Below are 26,678 nucleotides of genomic sequence, written 5' to 3'. Positions count from 1 at the left end.
GTCCATAAAAAGTCGATTTTTGAGTATTGCGCTAAAACTCAGTAAGTTGCTGCTCGAAACGGTTTGCCAGCATATTTATTTGTGTTCGATACGCAGTTCATACAATGGCAAAAATAAACAACAAAAGTTTAAACTTTTTGCCCAGCCCCCCCCACCTTACTAAATTTTCGGCTGGCTACGCTACCGGTGGCTCTGCTTAAAAAAATCGCCTTTTCTACTTTCCCTGTTTCCTGTTTTCATGTTTCTAATAAACGTGAAAGCATGCTGCTAATTTTTTTATTTTTATTAGTACAATGCCGTTTTTGTGATTGTTAAAGATAAGCGTGGCTTGAACAAATTAGTGCCTCACCATCTAGGAACCTCACCGCACATCAGTGATTTTAACCGTATTCAATAACCCAGGTGTAACCTTATGAACTTTTCTAAATATTTGAACAATTCTAAAAACTATGTTCCGCTCAGCTGTCTGAAGCAGGGCATCCTACGGCCGACCGCCTCTTTTGCAAACCGGACACGAGGTAACCATATGTTTTGGCTGTAGTAACAAAACCTGGTTTGCCTTTATCGTATGTTTGCGTTGTTGTAAACGTGCTCAAATGCTCAACCTAAAGACCCTCTCGCATGCAATGGAACTTTTCATCAATGAAATTTTGCCAAAGTAGTCCACAACAAAAGTATTTTATCGCACTTTGCGCGAATACATTCCGTCTTTTAAATATGGCTTTACATTTTTAATATGGCATAACATTACATTGCGTCTTTTCAATGGTATAAGAGTACATTGCGTCTTTTAATATGGGATAACATCGAGGCGAGAGTATACAGGCCCTATTCAAATTGCATCATAAACTATATAAATGAAACATTCGTCGGGATTGCCAGCCATGTAACGAGCTCAACGCCAGACAAACATAAACTATAACAATTATAACATGCACCATTCATATGGCTGGGCTGGGAAGCGGTCGTGTTGTGTGATTTGTGTTGGTTTACATTAGACAATGACATGTTAAGTAATCGCTTGTAAGTTTTCAATTATCAATCGTCAGTTATAATTTAATGGTTGTCATTCGTGATATTTTAGAATACTCGGAAATGTAATACCATGATGTCTTGTGAACAAAAATCGATTCGTTTGCCAATAAGAACGGAAAATAACTTTAACACAATTAAGTTATCAATTGGAATTGAGTGGTGTGTGTTGTATTACAAGTTTTAAACAAGATCAAGTTAGGAAAATACCACGAACACACGGCGGTTTGTGTCCACTTTTATGTAGGCAGAATCTGCTAGTTAGTATTCCTATTAGGGTTAGCTAATAACGGACATAAGCCGTAACACGTAAGTAACACCTCTCTCCAAAGTTTAACAAGGCAAGCGCAATGTTTTAGTGCCCGCGTCAACTTTTTTCTGTTCAGCCATAATCTGTGGGGTAATTGACGTCACAAAATTCCTGTTTTGCCAAAATAATATTAATAAATGCCACTTGATTAAGTGGCGTATTGAGGTGGGGTCCAGGGCCCCCCTCCCCCTTTTCGTTAGTGGTATTATTTTTAATGTAATTAGGTCACGCGTCTTAAGATGATGAGAAACCAAATTCCAACGCAAATCGCCGGTTTTTCGTTTCTTGTCTGGTCGAACGAAAATGCAAGATTTTTTCTCCGTCATTATTCGTTCGGGTTGGCTGATCAGCAAGTGTGTTTGACAATTAAAAACATTAAATCAAGCGGTTTTCGTTTTTTCTCGCTAAAAACGTAGAGTTAGGCGCAACTGATGTTTCTCGCTGTTCGCTGTCTGCGCTAATATCCGATGTTGGTGTAAGTCTGCGAGACGTGCTTTAGCTGACTTGGCACACAGCCCGGTGCGGATCTTTCATTCTAAATGAGAAGGTTTGCTTGCTAAATACAACAAAACACATTTTTCGAGCTTCGCACAAACACCGCGTCGCCTCCTTTGGATAATAATTAGACTTTTTATATTATATAACATCCTGGTCCATGATTATGAGGTATTAGTCTACTCTAAAATACAAAAATAATGTAGGGGAAAGCACCTGAATGATTTGACAATAAAATTGTTAGTGGAAATTATTACTGCCCGCCGAGACACAAATCAATGATGTAAACAACTGTTTTTTGACGTCATACCTCTAGAACAGTGCTCATCAAATGTTGTGCCGCGGTATAATCCGACAATCACTTATTTAACAAATAAAGACATTTTAAAATTTGTTTGCACTTTCCAAAGGTACTGTGTTAATCGTGAGTGGAATTATAATTACAAACATAGACCAGCATTTTAACCGTGGCCAATAACCCAGGATTTACGAACTTTTCTAAATACTTTTTTTAATTTTATTCCGCCTAATTGTCTAAGGTCAACATTTAAACAAATTTTTCAACAAACATTACGGCCACCAGAAAAGCACCGCTCGTTAACTATTTTCATGGTAAATATAATTATGAATCAAAAAATATTTGTTACTTACTTTGCACTGTTTGTTCTCGATTGCCTCGGTTAGTTCACTGATGTCTGTGATGTCACAATCGTCCAACTCCAATACCTCGACCTTGTCAACTATCTTCGACAAATGTTGGACACCGACGTTACCCAAATCGTTCCCGCTGAGGTTAAGTTCCTTCAACTAAACAACAACTCGAATGTAAGTTGGTGGAAATATGAACACAAAAACAAGTTTGCGACCACCTTAAGTAAATATGTATTTATAACAAAATTATTCAGAGGTCAGAACCAGACATCGATTACAATCATCCCTATGCCTCCGCCAACCGACATTTTGAAATACTGGCTCGATTAAAAATTATTGTTTATACTGCAGTTATGGGGCTTTTGCTGTTGTATTTTTTTAGATTATTTAAATCAATTATTTTTTACCGGATGACATAACATCTACGTTAGAGAGTTTAATAATAAAAAAATATTGTTTAAAATGGCCTTACATTTTTATTTTTCCTAAACATTGCATTACATGGAGCTACATGTTCGGTTTATAGAAGTTTCATATTACTCGAAATACTTTTTGCGTTTATCTATATACAAGCATTTTACCTCATTCGGAAAACATCAAAGGCGCTGGACGTTCCTGTTTGCCGGTGATTGTGTCTAGATTTATAGGCCTGTGTTGAACCGGCATTTTCTCGACTAGCGTTGTATCGTAATTATCATAAAAAATGTTTTTTTGCTTTAGTAAAACTCAAATTCTCATGTAGTTTTATAAAACATGTGACAAAATATCTTGATTAAATATGTGACAATATAAAAAACAAATAGAAATCGCCAATGAAAGTCTAGCAAAAGCGACCTTTAGTCGCAAAGCGAACACGTGCGTCGTCCACACTCCTGCCAAGTGCCAGCTGCGAAACCGTGTGCAATATTTAACTTCAGACAAAAACTAAACCAAGACCGTGAAATATGTGTGATTGATTTTGGTAGAATCATGTTTCGACTATCAGCAGCGTAGTTACCCAAGTTCCATGTACGGGACTATACGCTAAATTACAAGCACGTCTTTCGTCACCTGCAATACTTGTTATAATGCCACGATTAGCGTAACATCTGCGCCGCGCTGTGTGCTAAGTCAGCTAAAACAAGGTGCGGTTGAGGGAAAATAAGTTGTGTCAATTGCACACCAAACACATGGACTCATAATATGCCTATTGGAAATAATTTTGCGGTACCTAGCATTACATAAAAATGACGACTTTAAAACGCGCACGACAGTCACATTTCGACCACCTTTTAAGGAAATCTGCTTTAGTTAAAAGCTGTCGTTGTTACACGAACATCAGATATTAGCGTAAACAGCAAACAGCGAGGAATAAATGCACCTATTATCTGAAGGAAGAAGGCTTAACTTGCGTTGTCAATCGGTAATTGTCGAATACATACTTGTTAATAAACCAACCTTAACGAATAATGAATGAGAAAAAAGATCCGACGTTTACGGTCGACAAAAGAAGAGATGACAAACGGCGTTTTGCGTTAGATTTTCGTTTTGCATCATTGGCTTAAGACGCGTGACCTAATTACATTAAAAACTCGTATATGGCTGGGCTGGGAAGCGGCCGTGTTTAGTGATTTGTGTTGGTTTACATTCGACAATGACATGTTAAGTAATCGGTTGTAAGTTTTCAATTATTATCAATCGTCAGTTATAACTTAATGGTTGTCATTCGTGATATTTTAGAATACTCGGAAATGTATTACCATGTCTTGCGTACAGGGCCGGATTAAGGGTACTGTGGGCCTCAGGCTATTTACAAGGGAAGGGCCTAATTTTGCAAACGAGGCTACAAAAAGTAGTAAAATTACCTACATGAAAAGTTGAAATTATTTAGGCTACTGCAAAATAACACAAACATAATATAAAAACATGTAATAAATGTAATTAAGTGCCATAGACTCATTGTAGGGGAGCTGTGGGACCAGTGGGTCACTTTTGACGTTTTTGCATCTGCAGGTTTTTTATTTACCTCGTAAAATAGGATTTTGAGGTCGTAACGTGAAGTTTAATCTACCCTTCAACATACCACAGCATTTAACTCAAAATGTAAGAAGAGAAAATTTGAATAAGTGCACCCATTATTTAACAAATCGGTCGTTTTAAACTAACTCAGTTAGTCATTGCCAGGCTTGTTTTTAGACTCCGACGAAGCAAATACGCTGTGCATAAGCTAGCTCAGGGGCAGCAACCTATTTCTAGTCGCGGGCCAAAACCAAACTCAGAAAGTCCTCCGCGGGCCGCACAAAATGTTAATTAAGAATTGTGTTATTACCATGTTAGAACAACTGTAAATCAGGCGGGTCTCGGATCTTTTTTGCACTTAAAGATGTGTTTAATTACGTTTACGGAGGAAGTAACGTGTTGGCGCAAATTAATATTCGCGTCCACACCTCGTTATTCATACTACTTATAAAAAATGTGATAAAACTACTTTCAGGAAAGGCAACAACCTTAATAGTTAATCTATTCAGCGTTTGTTAACCTTTTTCAAGCGCAGATCTACTTGAAAAGACAGCATCAAAACGTAAAGAAACCGGATGTAGAAAGCCATTCGCGCGAACGCGAAATTTTTTCGCACTCTCGTATAGTCAAAAAGTCAAAAACTATTTTAAATGGAAAGAGGAAAACAGCTCTCGAGTCACTGGTCCCACATCTCCCCTATTACAATGTAGCTTATATGGAAAATTACTTTTTCCTTGCCTTACAGCTAGCATACCTATAGGTTGGTTCACACTAAATGCGTTTTGCTACTAGCGTTAGTGTCTGTCGCAAAACGCTAGCGTTGTCCAGATCACACTTAAACGGTTGCTAGCATTAACGGCAAATTTTCTCGTTCCGAACCAAAAGCGTCAAAGTTGAACTGTTTGAACTTCCGCAACCGAAATTTTAAAAACGTTTTACGTTAACGCCAGACGCGTCTAGTGTGAACCAACCTTATGAATGACGTTATCGACACTCAAACCTCTAACAACATCACTATCTATGCTTAAAAGGGACTCCAGCCTTTACCTATCCTCAAACCCACCCCTAAGTACACCACTAACTCCCCTAACAATTTTAACCCCTATCCATTTTCTAACCCCACCCATTACCCACCAATAACCCCAAACAGGGCCAAAAATCCAATGCAAAAACAGCGGCGCCCTAATGGCGCAGGTCAAACTAGGGCGTCCGAACGTCGCACCAAAACGACCCATGCCAGGCCTAACACAGCGCCCGATCGACCCATTCCTTTCCCTACAGTTTCAGGTATTATTTTGCCCATTTAAGGCAATATTACGATGCATTTAGGACGTATTTTGACAGATTTAGGTCTTATTCAGACGATTTTAATCTCATTCTGTACTGGGCAGTAATCTGCTAAATTAAGCTTTATGTCATTGGTCTTTATTCTATGGGTTTTAGAATTTTTTTTGCTTTAGGTATTGTTCCTTTTTAGGTTTTATTGTGTGTCCTATTTAAAGTGATAGCACAGAACGTAAATAGTTCTTAACTCGTTTGCAGCATAAATAAAACGATTTATTTACCTACTCACACACAAGGCACATATTGACTCGACTCGGTTATTAATTTTTAAGCAACAACTGTATTGTACTGATACTGGTTCTGTATCACTATAAGCCTTACAAAAATTTAACTTTAAAAAATTGAGGGCCGAATTTTTCCAGGGCCTAAGGCTATAGCCTTATTAGCCTATTGGTTAATCCAGCCCTGCTTGTGTACAACAATCGATTCATTTGATTTGTTTGGCAAAAGGTATGTAAACTAACTTCAATACATTTACCTTATCCATTGGAATTGAGTGGTGTGTGTTGTATTACAAGTTTTAAACAAGATCAAGTTAAGAAAATACCACGAACACACGGCGGTTTGTGTCCACTTTTATGTAGGCAGAATCTGCTAGTTAGTATTCATATTAGGGTTAGCTAATAACAGACATAAGCCGTAACACGTAAGTAACACCTCTCTCCAAAGTTTAACAAGGCAAGCGCAATGTTTTAGTGCCCGCGTCAACTTTTTACGAAATTTCTGTTCAGCCATAATTCTGCGGAGTAATTGACGTCACAAAGTTATGTTTTGCCAAAATAATATTAATAGATGCAACTTTTTTCAAAATATGCGCACCTTTTGTGTGCCGAATGCGCCACGTTTTATTCTTAATGAAGAATGTTGCTTTTTAGTTAAATACAACAAAACGCATTTTTTCGAGCTTCGCACAAACACCGCGTCGCCTTCTTTGAATAATAATTAGACTTTTTATATTATATAACATCCTGGTCCATGATTATGAGGTATTAGTCTACTCTAAAATACAAAAATAAGGTAGGGGAAAGCACCTGAATTAATTGACAAAAAAATTGTTAGTGGAATTTATTACTGACGTCATACCTCTAGAACAGTGCTCATCAAATGTTGTGCCGCGGTATAATCCGACAATCACTTATTTAACAAATAAAGACATTTTAAAATTTGTTTGCGCTTTCCAAAGGTACCGTGTTAATCGTGAGTGGAATTATAATTAAAAACATAGACCAGCATTTTAACCGTGTCCAATAACCCAGGTGAAACTTTACGAACTTTTCTAAATACTTTTTTTCAACTTTGTTCCGCCCATGTGTCTAAAGTCAACATTTTAAACAAATTTTGCAACAAACATTACAGCCACCAGAAAAGCACCGCTCGTTAACTATCTTCATGGTAAATATAATTATTAATCAAAAAATAATTGTTACTTACTCTGCACTGTTTGTTCTCGATTGCCTCGGTTAGTTCACTGATGTCTGTGATGTCACAACTGATCAACTCCAACATCTCGACCTTGTCAACTATCTTCGACAAATGTTGGACACCGACGTTTCCCAAATCGTTCCTGCCGAGGTTAAGTTTCTTCAACTAAACAACAACTCAAATGTAAGTTGGTGGAAATATGAACACAAAAACAAGTTTGCGACCACCTTAAGTAATATATGTATTTATAACAAAATTATTTATAGGTCAGAACCAGACATCAATCACAAACACACCCCTTTCTAAAAAACTAACCCATCAAATAACATTAAAAAACTTATATATGCTTACATAATTATACTAGCGATTGTCAAAGGCTAAATTTTGGTGAGACTTAATAAAAGTTTCTTACACATTGAATATTACATTTAACAATCTTGTGTTTTTATACAAATTTCATTTCACATTTCCAAAGTGACGACCTAAGCATGAACGAGTTTAGTTACATCCATTAATACAAGCTGGTTCCCGAATGGTTAAGCAACCGTTGTTATTTACAAAATGGCCAGATGAGCTTATTTTTAGTATGATCGAAAACATAGACTGAGTTTATAGGAGGGGCCATACGTATGTGATTTTGAGTATTTTTTTTTAAGAAAACAAAGGTAGAGGGGGCTTCTTTTTTTCTTTCAAAAACCTACAATCGTTTTTAAATCTCGCCTTAAGAAAGCAAATGTACTTCTGAATGATACAATAGCACAGGGGTGACCAACACATAGTAACTTACACTTTCAATCAATCTAAAGTTAGAGTCATAAATAAAGGCAAATCTGTTTCCTATTTAAAAGGTTTGCATCAGACGACTGGACAAATAAATAACACGCAACTTTCAAAGAGATTGGTAAAAACGGAGTGGATGTGTGACTGTCATAGGCTTAGCCAGGGGGCCACAGAGGCCATAACCCCCTAAACCCCCCTAAAAATTTATAAATATGTTTTGTTTTGTAGGATTTATGAGCAATCCACAAAAAGTCGATTTTTGAGTATTGCGCTAAAACTCAGTAAGTTGCTGCTTGAAACGGTTTGCTAGCATATTTGTTTGTGTTCGATACGCAGTTCATACAATGGCAAAAGCTAAACAACAAAAGTTTTTGCCCAGCCCCCCACCTTGCTAAATTTTCGGTTAGCTAGGCTACCGGTGGCTGTGCTTTAAAAAAATCGCCTTTTCTACTTTCCCTGTTTCTTGTTTTCATTTTTTCTAATAAACGTGAAAGCATGCCGCTATTTTTATCTTTATTAGTACAATGCCGTTTTTGTGATTGTTAAAGAAAAGCATGGCTTGAACAAAATAGTGCCTCACCATCTAGGAACCTCACCGCACGTCACTCACTTTAACCGTATTCAATAATCCAGGTGTAACCTTATGAACTTTTCTAATACTTCAACAATTTTAAAACTTTGTACCGCTCAGCTGTCTGAAGCAGGGCAACCTACGGCCGACCGCCTCTTTTGCAAACCGGACACGAGGTAACCATATGTTTTGGCTGTAGTAACAAAACCTGGTTTGCCTTTATCGTATGTTTGCGTTGTTGTGAACGTGCTCAAATGCTCAACCTAAAGACCCTCTCATGCAATGGAACTTTTCATCAATGAAATTTTGCCAAAGTAGTCCACAACAAAAGCATTTTACCGCACTTTGCGCGAATACGTTCCGTCTTTTAAATATGGCTTAACATTACATTGCGTCTTTCCAATGGTATAAGAGTACATTGCGTCTTTTAAATATGGCATAACATTACATTGCGTCTTTTAAATATGGCATAACATTACATTGCGTCTTTTAATATGGGATAACATCGAGGCGAGAGTATACAGGCCCTATTCAAATTGTACCAAAAACTATATAAATGAAACATTCGTCGGGATTGCCAGCCATGTAACGAGCTCAACGCCAGACAAACATAAACTATAACAATTATAACATGCATCATTCACATGGCTGGGCTGACAACGACATGTTAAGTAAAGTTTTAGAACACTCGGAAATGTAATACCATGATGTCTTGCGTACAGGGCCGGATTAAGGGTACTGTGGGCCTCAGGCTATTTACAAGGGAAGGGCCTAATTTTGCAAACGAGGATACAAAAAGTAGTAAAATTACCTACATGAAAAATTGAAATTATTTAGGCTACTGCAAAATAACACAAACATAATATAAAAACATGTAATAAATGTAATTAAGTGCCATAGACTCATTGTAGGGGAGCTGTGGGACCAGTGGGTCACTTTTGACGTTTTTGCATCTGCAGGTTTTTTATTTACCTCGTAAAATAGGATTTTGAGGTAACGTGAAGTTTAATCTACCCTTCAACATACCACAGCATTTAACTCAAAATGTAAGAAGAGAAAATTTGAATAAGTGCGCCCATTATTTAAAAAAATCAGTCGTTTTAAACTAACTCAGTTAGTCATTGCCAGGCTTGTTTTTGGACTCCGACGAGGTTTTTTGTATTCGACTAATGTTTTGTCACTAAATTCGCCGAGATGATTTCTAGATTTTTATTTTAATAGTGCGTTAATATTGTTTGGCAAATACGCTGTGCATAAGCTAGCTTAGGGGCAGCAACCTATTTCTAGTCGCGAGCCAAAACCAAACTCAGAAAGTCCTCCGCGGGCCGCACAAAATGTTAACTAAGAATTGTGTTATTAACATGTTAGAACAACTGTAAATCAGGCGGGTCTCGGATCTTTTTTGCACCTAAACATGTGTTTAATTACGTTTACGGAGGAAGTAAAGTGTTGGCGCAAATTAATATTCGCGTCCACACCTCGTTATCCATACTACTTATAAAAAATGTGATAAAACTACTTTCAGGAAAGGCAATAACCTTAATAGTTAATCTATTCAGCGTTTGTTAACCTTTTTCAAGCGCAGATCTATTTGAAAAGACAGCATCAAAACGTAAAGAAGCCGGACGTAGAAAGCCATTCGTACGAAGCGCGAAACTTTTTCGCACTCTCGTATAGTCAAAAAGTCAAAAACTATTTTAAATGGAAAGAGGAAAACAGCTCTCGAGTCACTGGTCCCACTTCTCCCCTATTACAATGTAGCTTATATGTAAAATTACATTTTCCTTGCCTTACAGCTAGCATACCTATATATAGGTTGGTTCACACTAAATGCGTTTTGCTTCTAGCGTTAGCGTCTGTCGCAAAACGCTAGCGTTGTCCAGATCACACTTAAACGGTTGCTAGCGTTAACGGCAAATTTCCTCGTTCCGAACCAAAAGCGTCAAAGTTGAACTGTTTCAACTTCCACAACCGAAATTTTAAAAACGTTTTACGTTAACGCCAGACGCGTCTAGTGTGAACCAACCTTATGAATGACGTTATCGACATTCAAACCTCTAACAACATCACTATCTATGCTTAAAAGGGACTCCAGCCTTTACCTATCCTCAAACCCACCCCTAAGTACACCACTAACTCCCCTAACAATTTTAACCCCTATCCATTTTATAACCCCACCCATTACCCACCAATAGCCCCAAACAAGGCCAAAAATCCAATGCAAAAACAGCGGCGCCCTAATGGCGCAGGTCAAACTAGGGCGTCCGAACGTCGACCCCAAAACGACCCATGCCAGACCTAACACAGCGCCCGATCGACCCATACTCTCTCCCTACAGTTTCAGGTATTATTTTGCCCATTTAAGGCAAAATTTCGATGAATTTAGGACATATTTTGACAGATTTAGGTCTTATTAAGACGATTTTAATCTCATTCTGTACTGGGCAGTAATCTGCTAAATTAAGCTTTATGTCATTGGTCTTTATTCTATGGGTTTATAATTTTTTCTGCTTTAGGTATTGTTCCTTTTTAGGTTTTATTGTGTGTCCTATTTAAAGTGATAGCACAGAACGTAAATAGTTCTTAACTCGTTTGCAGCATAAATAAAACGATTTATTTACCTACTCACACACAAGGCACATATTGACTCGACTCGGTTATTAGTTTTTAAGCAAAAACTGTATTGTACTGATACTGGTTCTGTATCACTATAAGCCTTACAAAAATTTAACCTTAAAAAAATTGAGGGCCGAATTTTTCCAGGGCCTAAGGCTATAGCCTTATTAGCCTATTGGTTAATCCAGCCCTGCTTGTGTACAACAATTGATTCGTTTGATTTGTTTGGCAAAAGGTATGTAAACTAACTTCAATACATTTACCTTATCCATTGGAATTGAGTGGTGTGTGTTGTATTACAAGTTTTAAACAAGATCAAGTTAAGAAAATACCACGAACTCACGGCGGTTTATGTCCACTTTTATGTAGGCAGAATCTGCTAGTTAGTATTCATATTAGGGTTAGCTAATAATGACATAAGCCGTAACACGTAAGTAACACCTCTCTCCAAAGTTTAACAAGGCAAGCGCAATGTTTTAGTGCCCGCGTCAACTTTTTACGAAATTTCTGTTCAGCCTTAATTCTGCGGAGTAATTGACGTCACAAAGTTATGTTTTGCCAAAATAATATTAATAAATGCAACTTTTTTCAAAATATGCGCAACTTTTGTGTGCCGAATGCGCCACGTTTTGTTCTTAATGAAGAATGTTGCTTTTTAGTTAAATACAACAAAACGCATTTTTTCGCGCTTCGCACAAACACCGCGTCGCCTTCTTTGAATAATAATTAGACTTTTTATATTATATAACATCCTGGTCCATGATTATGAGGTATTAGTCTACTCTAAAATACAAAAATAAGGTAGGGGAAAGCACCTGAATGAATTGACAATAAAATTGTTAGTGGAATTTATTACTGACGTCATACCTCTAGAACAGTGCTCATCAAATGTTGTGCCGCGGTATAATCCGACAATCACTTATTTAACAAATAAAGACATTTTAAAATTTGTTTGCGCTTTCCAAAGGTACCGTGTTAATCGTGAGTGGAATTAGAACTAAAAACATAGACCAGCATTTTAACCGTGTCCAACAATCCAGGTGAAACTTTTACGAACTTTTCTAAATACATTTTTTTTAACTTTGTTCCGCCTATGTGTCTAAGGTCAACATTAGAAACAAATTTTGCAACAAACATTACAGCCACCAGAAAAGCACCGCTCGTTAACTATCTTCATGTAAATATAATTATTAATCAAAAAATATTAGTTACTTACTTTGCACTGTTTGTTCTCGATTGCCTCGGTTAGTTCACTGATGTCTGTGATGTCACAACTGAACAACTCCAACACCTCGACCTTGTCAACTATCTTCGACCAATGTTGGACACCGACGTTTCCCAAATCGTTCCTGCTGAGGTCAAGTTCCTTCAACTAAACAACAACTCAAATGTAAGTTGGTGGAAATATGAACACAAAAACAAGTTTGCGACCACCTTAAGTAATATATGTATTTATAACAAAATAATTCTGAGGTCAGAACCAGACATCAATCACAAATACATCCCTATGTCTCCGCCAACTGACATTTTGAAATACTGGCTCGATTAAAAATTATTGTTTATATTGCAGTTATGGGGCTTTTGCTGTTGTATTTTTTAGATTATTTCAATCAATTATGTTTTACCGGATGACATAACATCTACGTTAGAGAGTTCAATAATAAAAAAATATTGTTTAAAATGGCCTTACATTTTTATTTTTCCTAAACATTGCATTACATGGAGCTACACGTTCGGTTTATAGAAGTTTCATATTACTCGAAATATTTTTTGTGTTTCTCTATATACAAGCATTTTACCTCATTCGTAAAACATCAAAGGCGCTGGTCGTTCCTGTTTGCCGGTGATTGCGTCTAGATTTATAGGTCTGTGTTGAACCGGCATTTACTCGCCTAACGTTGTATCGTAATTATCATAAAAAATATTTTTTTTGCTTTAGTAAAACTCAAATTCTCATTTAGTTTTGCAAAATATTATGTGACAAAATATCTTGATTAAATATGTGACAATATAAAAAACAAATAGAAATCGCCAATGAAAGTCTAGCAAAAGCGACCTTTAGTCGCAAAGCGAACACGTGCGTCGTCCACACTCCTGCCAAGTGCCAGCTGCGAAACAGTGTGCAATATTTAACTTCAGACAAAAACTAAACCAAGACCGTGAAATATGTGGGATTGATTTTGGTAGAATCGTTTCGACTATCAGCAGCGTAGTTCTTACGGGACTGTACACTAAATTACAAGCACGTCTTTCGTCACCTGCAATACTTGTTGTAATGCCACGATAAGCGCAACATCTGCGCCGCGCTGTGTGCCAAGTCAGCTAAAACAAGCTGCGGTTGAGGGAAAATAAGTTGTGTCAATTACACACCAAACACATGGACTTATAATATGCCTATTGGAAATAATTTTGCGGTACCTAGCATTACATAAAAAAGACGACTTTAAAACGCGCACGGCAGTCAGATTTCGACCAACTTTTAAGGGAATCTGCTTTAGTTAAAAAGTGTCGTTGTTACACGAACATCAGATATTAACGTAAACAGCAAACAGCGAGGAATAAATGCGCCTATTAACTCAAGAAAGAAGGCTTAACTTGCGTTGTCAATCGTTAATTGTTGAATACATACTTGTTAATCAACCAGCCTTAACGAATAACGAATGAGAAAAAACATCCTGCGTTTACGGTCGACCAAAGAAGAAATGGCAAACGGTGTTTTGCGTTTGATTTTCGTTTTGCATCATTGGCTTACGACGCGTGACCTAATTACATTAAAAACTCGTATATGGCTGGGCTGGGAAGCGGTCGTGTTTAGTGATTTGTGTTGATTTACATTAGACAACGACATGTTAAGTAATCGGTTGTAAGTTTTCAATTATTATCAATCGTCAGTTATAACTTAATGGTTGTCATTCGTGATATTTTAGAATACTCGGAAATGTAATACCATGACTTGCGTACAGGGCCGGATTAAGGGTACTGTGGGCCTAAGGCTATTTACAAGGGAAGGGCCTAATTTTGCAAACGAGGATACAAAAAGTAGTAAAATTACCTACATGAAAAGTTGAAATTATTTAGGCTACTGCAAAATAACACAAACATAATATAAAAACATGTAATCAATGTAATTAAGTGCCATAGACTCATTGTAGGGGAGCTGTGGGACCAGTGGGTCACTTTTGACGTTTTTGCATCTGCAGGTTTTTTATTTACCTCGTAAAATAGGATTTTGAGGTAACGTGAAGTTTAATCTACCCTTCAACATACCACAGCATTTAACTCAAAATGTAAGAAGAGAAAATTTGAATAAGTGCTCCCATTATTTAAAAAATCAGTCGTTTTAAACTAACTCAGGTAGTCATTGCCAGGCTTGTTTTTGGACTCCGACGAGGTTTTTTGTATTCGACTAATGTTTTGTCACTAAATTCGCCGAGGTGATTCCTAGATTTTTATTTTAATAATGCGTTACTATTGTTTGGCAAATACGCTGTGCATAAGCTAGCTCAGGGACAGCAACCTATTTCTAGTCGCGGACCAAAACCAAACTCAGAAAGTCTTCCGCGGGCCGCACAAAATGATAACTAAGAATTGTGTTATTACCATGTTAGAACAACTGTGAATCAGGCGGGTCTCGGATCTTTTTTGCACCTAAAGATGTGTTTAATTACGTTTACGGAGGAAGTAAAGTGTTGGCGCAAATTAAAATTCGAGTCCAAACCTCGTTATCCATACTACTTATAAAAAATGTGATAAAACTACTTTCAGGAAAGGCAATAACCTTAATAGTTAATCTATTCAGCGTTTGTTAACCTTTTTCAAGCGCAGATCTATTTGAAAAGACAGCATCAAAACCTAAAGAAACCAGACGTAGAAAGCCATTCGTACGAAGCGCGAAACTTTTTCGCACTCTCGTATAGTCAAAAAGTCAAAAACTATTTTAAATGGAAAGAGGAAAACAGCTCTCGAGTCACTGGTCCCACTTCTCCCCTATTACAATGTAGCTTATATGTAAAATTACATTTTCCTTGCCTTACAGCTAGCATACCTATATATAGGTTGGTTCACACTAAATGCGTTTTGCTTCTAGCGTTAGCGTCTGTCGCAAAACGCTAGCGTTGTCCAGATCACACTTAAACGGTTGCTAGCGTTAACGGCAAATTTCCTCGTTCAGAACCAAAAGCGTCAAAGTTGAACTGTTTCAACTTCCACAACCGAAATTTTAAAAACGTTTTACGTTAACGCCAGACGCGTCTAGTGTGAACCAACCTTATGAATGACGTTATCGACATTCAAACCTCTAAAAACATCACTATCTATGCTTAAAAGGGACTCCAGCCTTTACCTATCCTCAAACCCACCCCTAAGTACACCACTAACTCCCCTAACAATTTTAACCCCTATCCATTTTATAACCCCACCCATTACCCACCAATAACCCTAAACAAGGCCAAAAATCCAATGCAAAAACAGCGGCGCCCTAATGGCGCAGGCCAAACTAAGGCGTCCGAACGTCGACACCAAAACGACCCATGCCAGACCAAACACAGCGCCCGATCGACCCATACCTCTCCCTACAGTTTCAGGTATTATTTTGCCCATTTAAGGCAATATTAAGATGCATTTAGGACATATTTTGACAGATTTAGGTCTTATTCAGACGATTTTAATCTCATTCTGTACTGGGCAGTAATCTGCGTAATTAAGCTTTATGTCATTGGTCTTTATTCTATGGGTTTTAGAATTTTTTTTGCTTTAGGTATTGTTCCTTTTTAGGTTTTATTGTGTGTCCTATTTAAAGTGATAGCACAGAACGTAAATAGTTCTTAACTTTTTTTTTTCCAGGGCCTAAGGCTATAGCCTTATTAGCCTATTGGTTAATCCAGCCCTGCTTGTGTACAACAATTAATTCGTTTGATTTGTTTGGCAAAAGGTATGTAAACTAACTTTTTACCTTATCCATTGGAATTGAGTGGTGTGTGTTGTATTACAAGTTTTAAACAAGATCAAGTTAGGAAAATACCACGAACTCACGGCGGTTTGTGTCCACTTTTATGTAGGCAGAATCTGCTAGTTAGTATTCATATTAGGGTTAGCTAATAACGGACATAAGCCGTAACACGTAAGTAACACCTCTCTCCAAAGTTTAACAAGGCAAGCGCAATGTTTTAGTGCCCGCGTCAACTTTTTACGAAATTTCTGTTCAGCCATAATTCTGCGGAGTAATTGACGTCACAAAGTTATGTTTTGCCAAAATAATATTAATAAATGCCACTTGATTAAAAATATGCGCACCTTTTGTGTGCCGAATGCGCCACGTTTTGTTCTTAATGAAGAATGTTGCTTTTTAGTTAAATACAACAAAACGCATTTTTTCGCGCTTCGCACAAACACCGCGTCGCCTTCTTTGAATAATAATTAGACTTTTTATATTATATAACATCCTGGTCCATGATTATGAGGTATTAGTCTACTCTAAAATACAAAAATAACGTAGGGGAAAGCACTTGAATTAATTGACAAAAAAATTGTTAGTGGAATTTATCACTGACGTCATACCTCTAGAACAGTGCTCATCAAATGTTGTGCCGCGGTATAATCCGACAATCACTTATTTAGCAAATAAAGACATTTTAAAATTTGTTTGCGCTTTCCAAAGGTACCGTGTTAATCGTGAGTGGAATTAGAACTAAAAACATAGACCAGCATTTTAACCGTGTCCAATAATCCAGGTGAAACTTTTACGAACTTTTCTAAATACTTTTTTTTTAACTTTGTTCCGCCTATGTGTCTAAAGACAACATTTTAAACAAACTTTGCAACAAACATTACAGCCACCAGAAAAGCACCGCTCGTTAACTATCTTCATAGTAAATATAATTATTCATCAAAAAATATTCGTTTACTTACTTTGCACTGTTTGTTCTCGATTGCCTCGGTTAGTTCACTGATGTCTGTGATGTCACAACTGATCAACTCCAACATCTCGACCTTGTCAACTATCTTCGACAAATGTTGGACACCGACGTTTCCCAAATCGTTCCTGCCGAGGTTAAGTTTCTTCAACTAAACAACAACTCAAATGTAAGTTGGTGGAAATATGAACACAAAAACAAGTTTGCGACCACCTTAAGTAATATATGTATTTATAACAAAATTATTTATAGGTCAGAACCAGACATCAATCACAAACACACCCCTTTCTAAAAAACTAACCCATCAAATAACATTAAAAAACTTATATATGCTTACATAATTATACTAGCGATTGTCAAAGGCTAAATTTTGGTAAAACTTAATAAAAGTTTCTTATACGTTGAATATTACATTTAAAAATCTTGTGTTTTTATACAAATTTCATTCCACATTTCCAAAGTGACGACCTAAGCATGAACGAGTTTAGTTACATCCATTAATACAAGCTGGTTCCCGAATGGTTAAGCAGCCGTTGTTATTTACAAAATGGCCAGATGAGCTTATTTTTAGTATGATCGAAAACATCGACTGAGTTTATAGGAAGGGCCATACATTTGTGATTTTGAGTATTTTTTTTTAAGAAAACAAAGGTAGAGGGGGCTTCTTTTTTTCTTTCAAAATCCTACAATCGTTTTTAAATCTCGCCTTAAGAAAGCAAACGTACTTCTGAATGATACAATAGCACAGGGGTGACCAACACATAGTAACTTACACTTTCAATCAATCTAAAGTTAGAGTCATAAATAAAGGCAAATCTGTTTCCTATTTAAAAGGTTTGCATCAGACGACTGGACAAATAAATAACACGCAACTTTCAAAGAGATTGGTGAAAACGGAGTGGATGTGCGACTGTCATAGGCTTAGCCAGGGGGCCACAGAGGCCATAACCACCTAAAAATTTATAAATATGTTTTGTTTTGTAGGATTTATAAGCAATCCACAAAAAGTCGATTTTTGAGTATTGCGCTAAAACTCAGTAAGTTGCTGCTTGAAACGGTTTGCTAGCATATTTGTTTGTGTTCGATACGCAGTTCATACAATGGCAAAAGCTAAACAACAAAAGTTTAAACTTTTTGCCAAGCCCCCCACCTTACTAAATTTTCGGCTAGCTAGGCTACCGGTGGCTGTGCTTTAAAAAAATCGCCTTTTCTACTTTCCCTGTTTCTTGTTTTCATTTTTTCTAATAAACGTGAAAGCATGCTGCTAATTTTTTTATCTTTATTAGTACAATGCCGTTTTTGTGATTGTTAAAGAAAAGCGTGGCTTGAACAAAATAGTGCCTCACCATCTAGGAACCTCACCGCACGTCAGTGATTTTAACCGTATTCAATAACCCAGGTGTAACCTTATGAACTTTTCTAATACTTCAACAATTTTAAAACTTTGTTCTGCTCAGCTGTCTGAAGCAGGGCAACCTACGGCCGACCGCCTCTTTCGCAAACCGGACACGAGGTAACCATATATTTTGGCTGTAGTAACAAAACTGGTTTGCCTTTGTCGTATGTTTGCGTTGTTGTGAACGTGCTCAAATGCTCAACCTAAAGACCCTCGCATGCAATGGAACTTTTCATCAATGAAATTTTGCGTAAGTACTCCACATTTTATCGCACTTTGCGCGAATACGTTCCGTCTTTTAAATATGGCTTAACATTACATTCCGTCTTTTCAATGGTATAAGAGTACATTGCCTCTTTTAATATGGGATAACATCAAGTATACGGGCCCTATTCAAAATATACAAAAAACTATATTAATGAAACATTCGTCGGGATTGCCAGCCATGTAACGAGCTTAACGCCAGACAAACATAAACTATAATAATTATAACATGCATCATTCATATGGCTGGGCTGGGAAGCGGCAGTGTTTAGTGATTTGTGTTGGTTTACATTAGACAATGACATGTTAAGTGATCGCTTGTAAGTTTTCAATAAATATCAATCATCAGTTATAATTTAATGGTTGTCATTCGTGATATTTTAGAATACTCGGAAATGTAATACCATGATGTCTTGTGAACAACAATCGATTCGTTTGCCAATAAGCATGGAAAATAACTTTAATACAATTAAGTTATCCATTGGAATTGAGTGGTGTGTGTTGTATTACAAGTTTTAAACAAGATCAAGTTAGGAAAATACCACGAACTCACGCCTGTTTGTGTCCACTTTTATGAAGGCAGAATCTACTAGTTAGTATTCATATTAGGGTTAGCTAATAACGGACGTAAGCCGTAACACGTAAGTAACACCTCTCTCAAAGTTTAACAAGGCAAGCGCAATGTTTTAGTGCCCCCGTCAACTATTTTCTGTTCAGCCTCAATCTGTGGGGTAACTGACGTCACAAAATTCCTGTTTTGCCAAAATAGTATTAATAAATGCCACTTGATTCAGTGGCGTATTGAGGTGAGGGTCCAGGACCCCCCTCCCCCTTTTCGTTAGTGGTATTATTTTTAATGTAATTAGGTCACGCATCTTAAGATGATGAGAAACCAAATTCCAACGCAAATCGCCGTTTTTCGTTTCTTGTCTGGTCGACCGTAAACGCAAGATTTTTTCCCTATTATTATTCGTTCGGGTTGGCTGATCAGCAAGTGTGTTTGACAATTAAAAACATTAAATCAAGCGGTTTTTATTTTTTCTCGCTAAAAACGTTGAGTTATGCGCAACTGATGTTTCTCGCTGTTCGCTGTCTGCGCTAATATCCGATGTTGGTGTAAGTCTGCAACGCGTGCTTGTATTTTAGCTGACTGGGCACACAGCCCGAAGCAGATGTTTCAATCTAAATGAGAAGGTTTGTTTGCCAAATACAACAAAACACATTTTTTCGAGCTTCGCACAAACACCGCGTGACCTTCTTTTGATAATAATTAGACTTTTTACATTATATAACATCCTGGTCCATGATTATGAGGTATTAGTCTACTCTAAAATACAAAAATAATGTAATAAAATTGTTAGTGGAAATTATTACTGACGTCATACCTCTATAACAGTGCTCATCAAATGTGCCGCGGTATAATCCGACAATCACTTATTTAACAAATAAAGACATTTTAAAATTTGTTTGCGCTTTCCAAAGGTATTGGGTCAATTGTGAGTGGAATTATAATTAAAAACATAGACCAGCATTTTAACCGTGTCCAACAATTCAGGTGAAACTTAACTTTTCTAAATACTTTTTTTAACTTAGTTCCGCCCATGTGCCTAAAGTCAACATTTAAACAAACTTTGCAACAAACATTACAGCCACCAGAAAAGCACCGCTCGTTAACTATCTCCATGGAAATATAATTATTCATCAAAAAATATTAGTTACTTACTTTGCACTGTTTGTTCTCGATTGCCTCGGTTAGTTCACTGATGTCTGTGATGTCACAACTGCTCAACCCCAACATCTCGACCTTGTCAACTATCTTCGACCAATGTTGGACACCGACGTTTCCCAAATTGTTCCCGCTGAGGTGAAGTTCTTTCAACTAAACAACAACTCAAATATAAGTTGGTGGAAATATGAACACAAAAACAAGTTTGCGACCACCTTAAGTAATATATGTATTAATAACAAAATTATTTAGAAGTCATGAACCAGACATCGATCACAAACACACCCCTTTCTAAAAAACTAACCCATCCAATAACTTTAAAAACTTATATATGCTTACATAATTATACTAGCGATTGTCAAAGGCTAAATTTTGGTGAGACTTAATAAAAGTTTCTTATACATTGAATATTACATTTAACAATCTTGAGTTTTTATAAAAATTTCATTCCACATTTCCAAAGTGACGACCTAAGCATAAACGAGTTTAGTTACATCCATTAATACAAGCTGGTTCCCGAATGGTTAAGCAACCGTTGTTATTTACAAAATGGCCAGATAAGCTTATTTTTAGTATGATCGAAAACATCGACTGAGTTTATAGGAAGGGCCATACGTATGTGATTTTGAGTATTTTTTTTTAAGAAAACAAAGGTAGAGGGGGCTTATTTTTTTCTTTCAAAAACCTACAATCGTTTTAAATCTCGCCTTAAGAAAGCAAACGTACTTCTGAATGATACAATAGCACAGGGGTGGCCAGCACATAGTAACTTACACTTTCAATCAATCTAAAGTTAGAGTCATAAATAAAGGCAAATCTGTTTCCTATTTAAAAGGTTTGCATCCGACGACTGGACAAATAAATAACACGCAACTTTCAAAGAGATTGGTGAAAACGGAGTGGATGTGCGACTGTCATAGGCTTAGCCAGGGGGCCACAGAGGCCATAACCACCTAAAAATTTATAACTATTTTTTGTTTTGTAGGATTTATGAGCAGTCCACAAAAAGTCGATTTTTGAGTATTGCGCTAAAACTCAGTAAGTTGCTGCTTGAAACGGTTTGCTAGCATATTTGTTTGTGTTCGATACGCAGTTCATACAATGGCAAAAGCTAAACAACAAAAGTTTAAACTTTTTGCCCAGCCCCCCACCTCCCTAAATTTTCGGCTAGCTAGGCTACCGGTGGCTGTGCTTTAAAAAAATCGCCTTTTCTACTTTCCCTGTTTCTTGTTTTCATTTTTTCTAATAAACGTGAAAGCATGCTGTTATTTTTATCTTTATTAGTACAATGCCGTTTTTGTGTTTGTTAAAGATAAGCGTGGCTTGAAAAAATGAGTGCCTCACCATCAAGGAACCTCACCGCACGTCACTGATTTTAACCGTATTCAATAACCCAGGTGTAACCTTATGAACTTTTCTAAATATTTGAACAATTCTAAAAACTATGTTCCGCTCAGCTGTCTGAAGCAGGCAACCTACGGCCGACCGCCTCTTTTGCAAACCGGACACGAGGTAACCATATGTTTTGGCTGTAGTAACAAAACCTGGTTTGCCTTTATCGTATGTTTGCGTTGTTGTGAACGTGCTCAAATGCTCAACCTAAAGACCCTCTCATGCAATGGAACTTTTCAATGAAATTTTGCGTAAGTAGTCCACAACAAAAGCATTTTATCGCACTTTGCGCGAATACATTCCGTCTTTTAAATGTGGCTTAACATTACATTGCGTCTTTCCAATGGTATAAGAGTACATTGCGTCTTTTAATATGGGATAACATCGAGGCGAGAGTATACAGGCCCTATATAAATGAAACATTCTTCGGGATTGCCAGCCATGTAACGAGCTCAACGCCAGACAAACATGAACTATAACAATTATAACATGCATCATTCATATGGCTGGGCTGGGAAGCGGCCGTGTTTAGTAATTTGTGTTGGTTTACATTAGACAATGCGGTTTTCGTATTTTCTCGCTAAAAACGTTGAGTTAGGCGCAACTGGTGTTTCTCGCTGTTCGCTGTCTGCGCTAATATCCGATGTTGGTGTAAGTCTGCAAGACGTGCTTTAGCTGACTGGGCACACAGCCCGAAGCAGATGTTTCAATCTAAATGAGAAGGTTTGCTTGTTAATTACAACAAAACACATTTTTTCGAGCTTCGCACAAACACCGCGTGACCTTCTTTGGATAATAATTAGACTTTTTATATTATATAACATCCTGGTCCATGATTATGAGGTATTAGTCTACTCTAAAATACAAAAATAACGTAGGGGAAAGCACCAGAACGATTTGACAAAAAATTGTTAGTGGAATTTTTTACTGACGTCATACCTCTAGAACAGTGCTCATCAAATGTGCCGCGGTATAATCCGACAACCACTTATTTAACAAATAAAGACATTTTAAAATTTGTTTGCGCTTTCCAAAGGTATTGGGTCAATTGTGAGTGGAATTATAATTAAAAACATAGACCAGCATTTTAACCGTGTCCAACAATTCAGGTGAAACTTAACTTTTCTAAATACTTTTTTTAACTTAGTTCCGCCCATGTGCCTAAAGTCAACATTTAAACAAACTTTGCAACAAACATTACAGCCACCAGAAAAGCACCGCTCGTTAACTATCTCCATGGAAATATAATTATTCATCAAAAAATATTAGTTACTTACTTTGCACTGTTTGTTCTCGATTGCCTCGGTTAGTTCACTGATGTCTGTGATGTCACAACTGCTCAACCCCAACATCTCGACCTTGTCAACTATCTTCGACCAATGTTGGACACCGACGTTTCCCAAATTGTTCCCGCTGAGGTGAAGTTCTTTCAACTAAACAACAACTCAAATATAAGTTGGTGGAAATATGAACACAAAAACAAGTTTGCGACCACCTTAAGTAATATATGTATTTATAACAAAATAATTCTGAGGTCAGAACCAGACATCAATCACAAATACATCCCTATGTCTCCGCCAACTGACATTTTGAAATACTGGCTCGATTAAAAATTATTGTTTATATTGCAGTTATGGGGCTTTTGCTGTTGTATTTTTTAGATTATTTCAATCAATTATGTTTTACCGGATGACATAACATCTACGTTAGAGAGTTCAATAATAAAAAAATATTGTTTAAAATGGCCTTACATTTTTATTTTTCCTAAACATTGCATTACATGGAGCTACACGTTCGGTTTATAGAAGTTTCATATTACTCGAAATATTTTTTGTGTTTCTCTATATACAAGCATTTTACCTCATTCGTAAAACATCAAAGGCGCTGGTCGTTCCTGTTTGCCGGTGATTGCGTCTAGATTTATAGGTCTGTGTTGAACCGGCATTTACTCGCCTAACGTTGTATCGTAATTATCATAAAAAATATTTTTTTTGCTTTAGTAAAACTCAAATTCTCATTTAGTTTTGCAAAATATTATGTGACAAAATATCTTGATTAAATATGTGACAATATAAAAAACAAATAGAAATCGCCAATGAAAGTCTAGCAAAAGCGACCTTTAGTCGCAAAGCGAACACGTGCGTCGTCCACACTCCTGCCAAGTGCCAGCTGCGAAACAGTGTGCAATATTTAATTTCAGACAAAAACTAAACCAAGACCGTGAAATATGTGGGATTGATTTTGGTAGAATCATGTTTCGACTATCAGCAGCGTAGTTCTTACGGGACTGTACGCTAAATTACAAGCACGTCTTTCGTCACCTGCAATACTTAACGAAGAACGTTTTGCCGAATGAATATACTATTGCTACCAGGCATTATATTAATTATAAAGAGGGTTCTTTCCGACAAAATATGAACACAAAAACAAGTTTGCGACCACCTTAAGTAATATATGTATTTATAACAAAATTATTCAGAGGTCAGAACCAGACATCGATCACAAATACACCCTATGTCTCCGCCAACCGACATTTTGAAAAAAAAAAATTTTTTTAAAAACCTAACCCCTCCAATAACTTTAAAAAACTTATATATGCTTACATAATTATACTAGTGATGGTCAAAGGCTATATTTTGGTGAGACTTAATAAAAGTTTCTTATACATTAAATATTACATTTACCAATCTTGTGTTTTTATACAAATTTCATTCCACATTTCCAAAGTGACGACCTAAGCATAAACGAGTTTAGTTACATCCATTAATACAAGCTGGTTCCCGAATGGTTAAGCAACCGTTGTTATTTACAAAATGGCCAGATGAGCTTATTTTTAGTATGATCGAAAACATCGACTGAGTTTATAGGAGGGGCCATACGTATGTGATTTTCACTAATTTTTTAAGGTACAGGGGGCTTCTTTTTTCTTTCAAAAACCTACAATCGTCTTAAATCTCGCCTTAAGAAAGCAAACGTACTTCTGGATGATACAATAGCACAGGGGTGGCCAGCACATAGTTCTTTCACCTAACAATTACAACCGGTCCGTTTGCTAAACGCTAAACTCTTGTATTATTTACAATGTCTGATTTGCTGTTAATACTTTGCTTTGAACTAGGTTTAGTTTCAACGATGCACCCTTTTGGAAAAGTGAAATATTATGATTTTAATATGTAATTTAAAGTTATTCCAGTGGCTGGTTTGGCAATATCTTTAAATTCTAATATTAAGAATCTATTACTTTGCAACAACCTAGCAAAGTTACGGGAATGCATTCATTCAGCCATTTTAGTTGCACCAGTGCCTTATAAAGTTGAAAACTGGCACAACGACATCTAAATATCGTAGTAAGATCGCTAAGTTGCATATAATTATGTCACTTTACCTTGTGAGCCATTTTCCCGATTCCTTCGCAAATGTGTTCGAAACCTTGACTTGTCAGTTTGCAGCTGAACAAATTCAACAGCTCGATTGGTTTGTCGACATGCTGGAGCATCCGCCCCAAAGCGTGGCATGAACTTGTCCCGATGGGTTGGCCGATAAAATCAGCCTCCACAGGGAAGTGCTTTGCGAAAGACTGGAGCACTGCTTCATTGCATTCTTGCCAATCAACAATCATTCCAATGTCTAAACACAGTTTTCTATTCAACAAATTCTAAAAAATACAACAAAAATAATAATTGTAGGTTGGAACAAGTAATTGGCATTGTGACGTCACAAATGCGAAAGCAATAGTTTAATTTGGTGCAAATGTCGCAAAAACTAAAATAAATGTTATAAACTTACCTTTAGGATTTTGTTTAAATTTTTGGACCAAGTATTCGTAGAACATCGTAGCCTTGCCTGGGAATATGACAATAAATATAGTTTAGCTTAAAAAACTATTTATTATCCTTTTAGGTGGATGTTATAAAATTAGAAAATCACTTAAAAGGACAACAAACCGCTCAAGTGATATTGTAGTGTTAATCACATCCACATGTGCATTCTGATGTAAACGATATGACTGTTAATGTCACTGGTTATTCACAAGTCTGTTTAAAGATAAGCAGCAGATTAATGGATCTTCATGTCACTTCGCCAAAGCACTTTTCGTTCGCTGCCTAACTATTTGTTAAACATATGCAATTTTTTTTTATTTGTTATTTATTTTTACTCCTAATAATATAAATTACACAGTTTTATTTTGATTTAGGAATAAAGTTTTGAAACATGGCAAATTTATTTAGTCAGGTATTAATACATAAGTTTTGACACAAACTTGTGCAAATGATTCAGACCTGTGAAATAAATACTTAAAATACTTAAACTTGATAACCTTTGTTAGTTCACACAATGTTATAATAAAATCCTGCACAAAACTGGGAACATATTTTATAATTTAAATAAACAACAAGCAAACTCAGATACAATGCCACAAACATCTGTTTACAGTTTGTAATTTTGCTATGTGGTGTGGGTTTTGAAATATTTTTATGTGTGTAATGCTGGCTGTGCCACAACTCCCAAGCCCCTAGCATATTTCCCATGGACTTTAACCAATAGTTATAAAACCAGGTATACAACTAATGAAAATGAAATGTATATGTACTTTAAACATCCGTCAGATGACATTTTACCGGCAAGTTACATCGTCTAAGGCGGTCGTTATCAAAAAATTTAGAAAAGAAAAACGTAAAAAATTAAATATTCTACTTTCAGTCACTTGGCTCCCTTGGGGAGTAAAAATGATTAAAAAAATTTAAATTTTAATCGGTTATATACAATAG

General features: G+C 36.6%; 1 protein-coding gene across 1 annotated transcript; it reads right to left on the bottom strand.

Annotated features, from left to right (window-relative positions):
* Nucleotides 1–1,799: 1,799 nt before the first annotated feature.
* LOC146146426 (ribonuclease inhibitor-like) lies at nt 1,800–25,528 on the bottom strand. Its single transcript, XM_083390757.1, has 8 exons — nt 25,295–25,528; nt 23,187–23,342; nt 20,515–20,670; nt 17,127–17,282; nt 12,436–12,591; nt 7,262–7,417; nt 2,489–2,644; nt 1,800–1,877 (listed from the first exon to the last, which is right to left on the bottom strand). The coding sequence occupies exons 1-8, from the start codon at nt 25,526–25,528 to the stop codon at nt 1,800–1,802; spliced, it is 1,248 nt and encodes a 415-aa protein (XP_083246883.1).
* Nucleotides 25,529–26,678: the final 1,150 nt, after the last annotated feature.

This window comes from Ascidiella aspersa, chromosome 5 (assembly GCF_963924565.1).
Source record: "Ascidiella aspersa chromosome 5, kaAscAspe10.2, whole genome shotgun sequence".
NCBI classification, from domain to species: Eukaryota; Metazoa; Chordata; class Ascidiacea; order Phlebobranchia; family Ascidiidae; genus Ascidiella; species Ascidiella aspersa.
The sequence above is the reverse complement of the archived record's forward strand: the minus strand, read 5'-3'. Positions and strand labels throughout refer to the sequence as shown.